This window comes from Dendropsophus ebraccatus, chromosome 10, assembly GCF_027789765.1.
Source record: "Dendropsophus ebraccatus isolate aDenEbr1 chromosome 10, aDenEbr1.pat, whole genome shotgun sequence".
Classification (NCBI taxonomy): domain Eukaryota; kingdom Metazoa; phylum Chordata; class Amphibia; order Anura; family Hylidae; genus Dendropsophus; species Dendropsophus ebraccatus.
Window position 1 is genome coordinate 18,904,609 of NC_091463.1, and position 8,860 is coordinate 18,913,468.

Here is an 8,860-nt window from a genome sequence, read left to right on the forward strand (position 1 = left end):
GCAGATCAGTCTTCTCCCCCTCCATTGCTCCTGGCACGCAAGCCAAAGCTCCGTGCAGGAGAGAAGGTGCGAGTAGCAGCGCATGAGAACCCTTATAGGCTCTGGCTAATGTACACTCCGGGCAAAGGAGACATGGCCGCTCTCTACAGGCAGCAAGAGGACCAACTGTGCTCCTGTCCCTAGTAGAGGTATCAGCGGCGTAGACTGGCTACTGCATGGGGACTATTGTGGGATGCTGGCCACTACATGGGGCACCATTGTGGGATGCTGGCTACTACATGGGGCACCATTGTGGGATGCTGGCTACTACATGGGGCACCATTGTGGGATGCTGGCTACTACATGGGGCACCATTGTGGGATGCTGGCTACTACATGGGGCACCATTGTGGGATGCTGGCTACAACATGGGGCACCATTGTGGGATGCTGGCTACAACATGGGGCACCATTGTGGGATGCTGGCTACTACATGGGGCACCATTGTGGGATGCTGGCTACTACATGGGGCACTACCACTCCCTTCAGCTTTCATCACCAGATCCCTGTCACAGACATGTATATCTTTAATGGGACAGTTAGAAAATAAAAAAGAAGTGTGATTACCGCATGCTGCCTCATGCTGAACAATACAATAGGCAGGCGAGCAGACAGGGAATGAATGCTGCAACACAGCAGGTACACCACCTCTTTCCCTGCTCAGCTTCCAGCAATGAATCCTGTAGGTAGGCATGGAGGGTGGAAGGAGGCATGTATGCTGCAGTTTAGCACCACCTCCTTGACTCTTGGCATGCTGTAGAGTGGACAGAGTTGTCAAGTGGTATAAAAGTTATTACAGACCTCTCTCCTTCCACATCTTTGCCAACACAGTGGTATACCTCTCCTGAGCTGTGTTGCTGTGGGTATTTTCCAGCTGAGCAACCCTGGCAAAATCAGATGGCCATTGGCCACCAACTGCAGCAGATGCAAATGCAGTCCTCATGGCCCACCAACAGGTTATGTTTTCAGGATATCCTTAACATGACGGTGGGCCACGAGGACTAGGATGGAGAGGCACTGACTTACTCACCATACACAGCACATCCCCTTGAAGCATGGGGGACGAGATACAGACTGTTGACATGGAAGTAGAGTTTTTAGAAGCAAAGTCAGTATCTGTGGACAACCCCTTTAACGCCAGTACTGCCTCAAAGTAGCTTGTTGTAGCAGTGGATACAGCATTCAGTAATTCTTGTCTACTATAACCTGGATCTGATATAGTTACTGCATTGAGCACGCTGAAATCAATCTGCCTTCCCTATAGTAACGGTGACTTTCACATGAAGTGTTTGGGCCCTAAAAGTCTTAGGTGGCAATAGTGGGCCGTTCTGCAGCTAATGTTTCATGCTCCTGATATTCAGGCCATTGCACACTGTCTAGAACATAGATGCAAATGGATTGGCTTTGCAGGAGGCCGAGACTTTCTCATTAAATATATATACACAGGCAGATGTTCAGATAAGGACAGGTATTCATGACAACAGGAAGCGGTTACACGAGCGGTTAATACTAGCGGAATAGTACATTTAGGGTAAGTGTGTATGTCTATATGGGTGAAGCCCTATTAAGGTACACGCATAAATAACAATTCCTTAAATTGTATCATAAGCACTTTCTTAAAGGGCAATTACTTTTGTATAAAGAAATGGTATATCCGAGCACTTTTCATATTACAGAAAAAAGATTCTGATGCAGTGGACATCATTCTGGGGACGATGTAGGTTGTGTTTCATACAAAGGGAACCACAAGCCAGCAAGGCGCTCCTTGATCTATTTAATTAAAGCTGGTGGGGGCCGCCCAGATAACTTGTTGTTCAAGAAGCATGAAAGTTAGAACAGGTTCCCACTCATTGTTATAATACTAAGTCCTGAGCAGTGGCCACTGAACTGTGAAGAATCCTTTCCTATACATGTTTGTAGACTTACCTTTTACAAGGCCTGTGAATCTGATGCAGCCCCCATGTTCTATCGCTGCAGGAACCAGTCATGCATAAACTACATAGAACTAAAACCAGGGCTGCAATGAAGAGAGGACACAAATGATGAAGGAAAATGGAAAATATTTTAATTTTAAAAGGTAGACAAGGAAATGCAAACTAAGACAACCGGTAGATGTGAGGAAGACCTGATTAAGACGTTCTCCTTCCTCCTACTACAACACAAAGATTCTCCATCCCGCAGTGCAATTCTCCTCTTTGGTTCCCTATTACATAAGAAATCTTATACAGTGTACTGGTTAACCCCTTGTGTAAGGCTCATGGTAAAATCTCTATAATCGTACATGAGGGCCATACAAGGCTCACCCAGCTATCACATTATAGGTTTGCATAGACTACAATGGGGCAGTGCTAAGTCCAGGAAGAGCGGCTCATGTGCCTGGGTGCAATAAATAGCAATGGCCGGCATGGAGGGAGCGTGAGAAGCCGACCCGTAAACATATATGCGCAGCTTTAACCATTAATGCGGTAGTTGATGTGAATTTCTGGCTTGATGTCGCACACTAGGGACAGGAGCTGCTCTAAAACCATCTCCCGGTTTTGCTGATAGTTCTCCTGGATGATGGCGATCTTCTCAGTGGTTTCCTTTTCCACTCCTTCACTGCAGCTACCATGAGAGCCCAAAGCCTAAAAGATGGAGAGAGCGCGAGAACAAGTGTTACAATATACCGACACGTCATCTTCCCTGACAGAGAATGGTCAGACATGTTGGATTTCAGCCGCTCTGGTCTCCTGTTCTCAGGGACATAAGAAATTTGACAGCGGCGTACCCCTCCCCTCTCCTCTCTCTCAATTCAGGACACAAGAACTCTTGACCAAGCTGACTGGTCATGTGTATGGAGGGATCAGAAGAGACAGCTGTTGGCCGAATGAACGCTCAGCCGTGTATCAGTTCCTTAAAGGAGTTGCTCAAAGAGTGAGAAAATATTAATTACTGCATATGGTGGCCAACAATTGCATAATGTGATGGTTACAAAATAATATCGTCATCCACCAACACAGCTGACCCTAGGGCTGTGTCGGTATGGGGTAGAAAGTGAACCAGGGGGCAACATTAGTATTCCCATATAAATGTGTTCCTTGAAATTGATGTATCAGACAATCCAACATCTATAACTGAGTTTAAAAGTAATCTATCACTAGGCGTAGCTGAAGCTAAACTTGTGACAGAAATACAGATCGGTGTATTACCTACATCATTTTGTTCAGCCGTTCTCCTAATATGCAGGAGAATAGGATTCTTGCCACACACACCCCCCCTGCCCTACAGCTGCTGATTGACAGGTGACTGCCTATACACAGCATGGATAGATAACAGCCAATCAGCAGCTGGGGGGTGGAGTTTTCTGTTTCTCAAGAATATCCAGGACTACTGGGCTCATGCACATAATGGAGAGGACTACTTAGGCCACATTCACCCACCCGTAGTGCAGTCCGTGGCCGCCGACCCGCGGCCGCACTACCGTATGTGTATCCGTAGTGCTCCGTGCTTCACGGAGCACTATGTTCACACATCATTACCCCAGCGATCCGTGCCGCAAAAAACGGTCCGCATTACAACATGTCCATTTTTTTGTGGCACGGATCACGGCCCCGTATACACGCACGGACGTGTGAACGGGGCCATAGGATAACATTGGTTTCATGTTCTGTCCGCAATTGCGGACAGAACAACGGACGTGTGAATTAGCCCTTATTGTCCATATTATTCAGGACGAGGTCTCTATCAGCTGCACAGAACAATGTAAGTGATACATCTTTCTGTTCAAATTCTCTGACAATAGTTTATGATATCTACTGACAGAGTACTTAAACTTTTATTCACATTCATAGTGACATGTAAGAAGTTATGATCAGTGAGGGGGTCAGGCTACTGTCCCTTGGAATTCCAAGCACACAGAATAGAAACACCATGGCAGTCTCATAAAGATACATAGACTGTCATGATGCTGTGCAGAAACGAAGAACTAAGACGAGCACTTCCATCCCCCTGTTCTCACTATGACATCTCAGAAGTTGTGTAAACTGCGAGGTGCCCTTTAAAGTCTATAATGCTATAAAGTTTGCCTTAGCTACTTGACAAATGAAGAAAGCAGCTCCCGGCTTCGGTTTCATTAGAAAGCAATCTAAGCGGCGGCTTCAGACACAACTGATCCATAAAGGTAACAATGTGAATGATTAAGTCCATGATATAATGAATGTTCACAGACAATAAGCATCAGAGCGAGTAATGGCAGTCGTCACATAACCAAATGCTATTACAGCCCAATCCCCTCTCTATAACACAGAGACAATGGGATATTTCATTTTACACCTGAGAAGACTGATGGCAGCGCTCGGGCCGCTACTATAATGAATGTGCGGAGGAATAAGCCAGCAACGCCTGCCACATTCACTCCATGTCCTCCTCACCAGCCTATTGTATGTCTAGTCCCAGCACTCCCCGGACTTGCAGGAATTGTCCATTCATTCACTGGGATTTTCAAGGTCACATAAAATGTTAATATGAGGGAACTTCAAGTGGAACAAATGACTGAGCACGGCAGGGAAGGAACATGTGTGGGGGGACGTTCCACAGCACTCCGACAGCACTTAAAGGAACACCAACCATAAAAAGACACAAGCCAGCACGTCCTTCATCTCCTTCCATCCTACCTACTGTTATACTACAATAAAAATCTATAAGTTGCAGGGGTTATTTAGGATGAGAAAAACATGGCCGATTCCTTTAAAAATACAGCACCATACCTGTCCTCAGTCCCACCCGCCCCTGCTAATGATTATCAGTAGAGTGGGCCGTCTGGGGGGCGGGCTGGATTGGCGCTTTGGCCGTAGGGCAGTGCTTCAAACAGCCTTACCGGACAGAGCCCTACAATGAAACTGCACAGCAACAGCACCGAGGATTATGGACATACCTTCATCCCCAGCGCCCCGTGCGCAACAGGGAGCGATCAGCAGGTTAGATCTGTCTAACCAGCTGATATTTCCCTCTATAAAACTGCTTACGGTGTCTGGAAAAAACCAACACATGTACTCACCAGCCACCGATCCCCCCTGGTGCTTCCTGTTCTCCCTCCCCCCCTTATAGGAAATGTTCACTGTTTTGGCCAGTTATTGGCAGAGTGGGAATTTACTACGTGTTGGGATGGGGAACAGGAAGTACAGAAGTTTCCAGTCTTGCAACAGCAGAGAGCCGCAGGTCAGGGAGTACTACTCTGCATTCTAAATATTTATACATACATGTCAAGACATTAGATTGGTTAGTGCAAAGAACACCACTGATCACTGTTATATGCCAGGAGAAACGCCCTGCTGTGCACTTCACTCTCTGCTCAATTTCACTTCCATCAATTCTATAGATTTACAGAGGAGGCCGTCTCTTGCACACACACTTCTACCAGATATATTTGGGTCCCGGCACCGAGACCCCAAATGATCAAACCTTTGACATCTGTGTCACGGTAACACTTGAATCAGAGAGTTTAAAAATGTTCAACCCCACAATAATCCTATGGTTGGGAACCTGCAATCCTAGACATTTCACCCAAAGTTACGTAACATCCTGCACGAACAGAGGACAATGCGGTTGTGTCACATGACCATACATCCCAGCCGCCCAGACACAACACCAGACTGATGGATACTGGCGTCAAAGGATCAAAGGAGAAGTCCGTCGAAAATTTTTATTAAGGGTGCCTTCACACCTAGCGACTGCGTGTATGTAATTCTGCTGGCCCCTTAACCCCTTCAGCTTCCACCCGGCTCCTGCTCCACTCCCGCTCTGTATACATACCTCTCCTCGCTGCACAGGGGCCCGGCGTACTGCTCTCCCGCCTGGCCAATCAGTGGCAGCCACTGATTGGCCAGGCGGGAGAGCAGTACGCCGGGACCTTGTGCAGCGAGGAGAGGTAATGTATACAGTGGAGTGGGAGCGGGAGGCGGGCAGCAGCTGAAGGGGTTAAGGGGCCAGCAGAATTACATACACACAGCGGTCGTTTAGACCGCTGCGTGTATGTAGTGAAAGTGATCTGCCGGGACCTAGACAACTCGCAGCGTAATTTACAGTGCGAGTCGCTAGGTGTGAAGGCACCCTAAAGTATTGTATTGTCCCCCCAAAGTTATACAAATCACTGATATACACTTATTACGGGAAATGCACAAAGTGTTTTTTTTCCCTGCACTTACTACTGCATCAAGGCTTCACTTCCTGGGTAACATGGTGATGTCACTTCCTGGATAACATGGTGATGTCACTTCCTGGATAACATGGTGATGTCACGAGCAGACTCCCAGAGCTGTGAGGGCTGTGGCTGCTGGAGAGGATGATGGCAGAGGGACACAGGGCACTGGAGGAACACTGAGCATCCCTCTGCCATCATTCTCTCCAGCAGCCACAACCCGCACAGCTCTGGGAGTAGGGGTGTGACATCACCATGTTATCCAGGAAGTGACATCACCATGTTATCCAGGACGTGACATCACCATGTTATCCAGGACGTGACATCACCATGTTATCCAGGACGTGAAGCCTTGATGCAGTAGTAAGTGCAGGGAAAAAACACCTTATGTGCATTTCCCGTAATAACTGTATATTGGGGATTTGTATACATTTTGGGGGGCAATACAATACTTTAATAAAAATTTTCGCTTAACTTCTCCTTTAAGTGTAATAGAAATTTTCCTATGGGTTCCTAAACAGCCTGAATTTAACCGGATGAGTTGTCCAAGGACATGTTCACACCGGCGAAAACCACACTGGAAACAGAAGCTCACACTCAGGGTGGACGCCATGGATTTTGGTGAGGTCCTCATCTCCCATTGAAATCAGTTTTTATGGTGAAACTGTGTGGATTTAAATGCAGAAAGTCAGGTGTATTTTACCTGTGTGACCCCCCCCCCCCCCCCAAGTTATTCCTGCTATACGTGTGCAGGCATTATACATACAGCGGCCTCTTTAGCTTTGAACTCCTTCTCTCGCTGCATCCGGTACTGCTCGATCTCAGCCTGCGCCTCCTCCTTGGCTTGTTTCAGACGCCTGTTCTTTCCTGGAATAGAAGAAAGCGGATACGGCGGTCAGCTATTGCTATCAGTCCTGTAGAAAGTGAACGGAGCATTAGTGACCACCTGGGGGGCTCAGGACCCTCATCCTAATAATCCATAGAAAACTACAATCCCCATCATGCCCTGATATACCCCATACATACAAGAGCAATTCTCCCTAACCTGCGACCCTCCAGCTGTCGCAAAACCACAATTCCCATCATGTCTGGATGGCCAAAGTTTTAGCTGTCCAGGCATGATGGGAGTTGCAGCTGTTTGCTACAGCTAGAGGCATTAGAGCAAGGTTTCCTGCCCAGTGCATGCTGGGAGTTGTAGTTCTGTAACAGCTAGAGGCACCATGCTCCCCATCCTGGTTAGTGAGCCCATCTTTCACACCCCATTTCCCTCGGCATGGATGACCCCGTCATCGGTGTGATCGCTGCCAGGCGGAGGTGGTCAGATCAGAGACGCCCACATGCCACCAAGGACTATGGGATAAATAATTCTGCCATCTCCTATTACCACACTCATGTCTGTAATCTGGAGACATCAATTCACACACAGCAGCTGAATTATTTCAGATTTCCCCCAATTTCAATAGGGATGCAGTACCTCATTACCACCAGCAGGGCGGCGCCTGTCAGCGACCAATATGATGCAGCCTGGCAGTGAATGACAATGCAGAGACACTGCAGCAACCTGTGGCTCTAAAACTACAATTCCCAGCATGCCCTGGCCGGCAGACACCTCTCTGCGGTATAAGCCCTGAGCAGACTCTATGATAATCCCTGGGATGGGGGATGCAACAGGTTGTCAGCACCGGAGCCCCCCCTCCCCGCACAGGTAACCATGGTAACTAGCGCTCTCACGTTTCCTGGCCTCCGCCACCTTCTCGGCCGCCCTCTTCTCCGCCTGCAGCAGCTGCTGGATCCCCGCCGACTGACTCGCCATGATGCCTCCGGCTCGTCGTTCAACCACCGTGTAAGTAAAGTAAGCTGTGGTCTCCCTCCGTGTCAGATGACCGGACACGTCACTGCGGCACCACGTGACCGCCCCATTCACTGGCCGGGCCCGCCCTGCAGGCCTGTGACGGTCACGTGATTGGCGTCATATGACGTCCCGGGCGGTTACTTAGTCACAAGATGCAATGAGAGAAGTTGTTTCAAAACTACAACTCCCAGAATGCTGTGGTAGCTGGCCTGCTGAGAGCTGTGTGCACTGTGGGCGAACTGTGGCATGGGAAGTGTAGTTTTGCAATAGGTTGGGAACACTATATGGAGAAAAGTATTGTTACCCCCCCACATAGTACCCACAGTAGACCCCATGTATACCAGAGGGCCTTACTACTATGTGGGGGACACAGAGGGGCCTTACTACTATGTGGGGGACACAGAGGGGGCCTTACTACTATGTGGGGGACACAGAGGGGCCTTACTACTATATGGGGGACACAGAGGGGGTCTAACTACTATGTGGGGGACACAGAGGGGCTTTACTACTATGTGGGGGACACAGAGGAGCCTTACTACTATGTGGGGGACACAGAAGGGGCCTAACTACTATGTGGGGGCACAGAGGGGGCCTAACTCTGGTGATCCAGTGGGGCCTTAATACTATATAGGTGACTATGTACTATATGAGGGCTCAGGGGGTCTTTATTATTTGCTGACCCATAGTAGCCTTAAAGGGGTTATCCAGTGGTATAAAAACATGACCACTTTTCCCCCTCTCTTGTCTCCAGTTCAGGTGTGGTTTGCAATTAAGCTCCATTTACTTCAATGGAACT

At 48.3% G+C, this 8,860-nt stretch overlaps 1 protein-coding gene across 1 annotated transcript; it reads right to left on the reverse strand.

Moving 5' to 3' along the window:
- Positions 1 to 2,080: 2,080 nt before the first annotated feature.
- On the reverse strand, positions 2,081 to 8,149 carry ATP6V1G1 (ATPase H+ transporting V1 subunit G1). The gene is made up of 3 exons (XM_069985602.1): positions 7,944 to 8,149; positions 6,979 to 7,079; positions 2,081 to 2,661 (listed from the first exon to the last, which is right to left on the reverse strand). Exons 1-3 carry the CDS (start codon positions 8,023 to 8,025, stop codon positions 2,488 to 2,490), a joined length of 357 nt encoding a protein of 118 aa, XP_069841703.1. The 5' UTR covers positions 8,026 to 8,149; the 3' UTR covers positions 2,081 to 2,487.
- Positions 8,150 to 8,860: the final 711 nt, after the last annotated feature.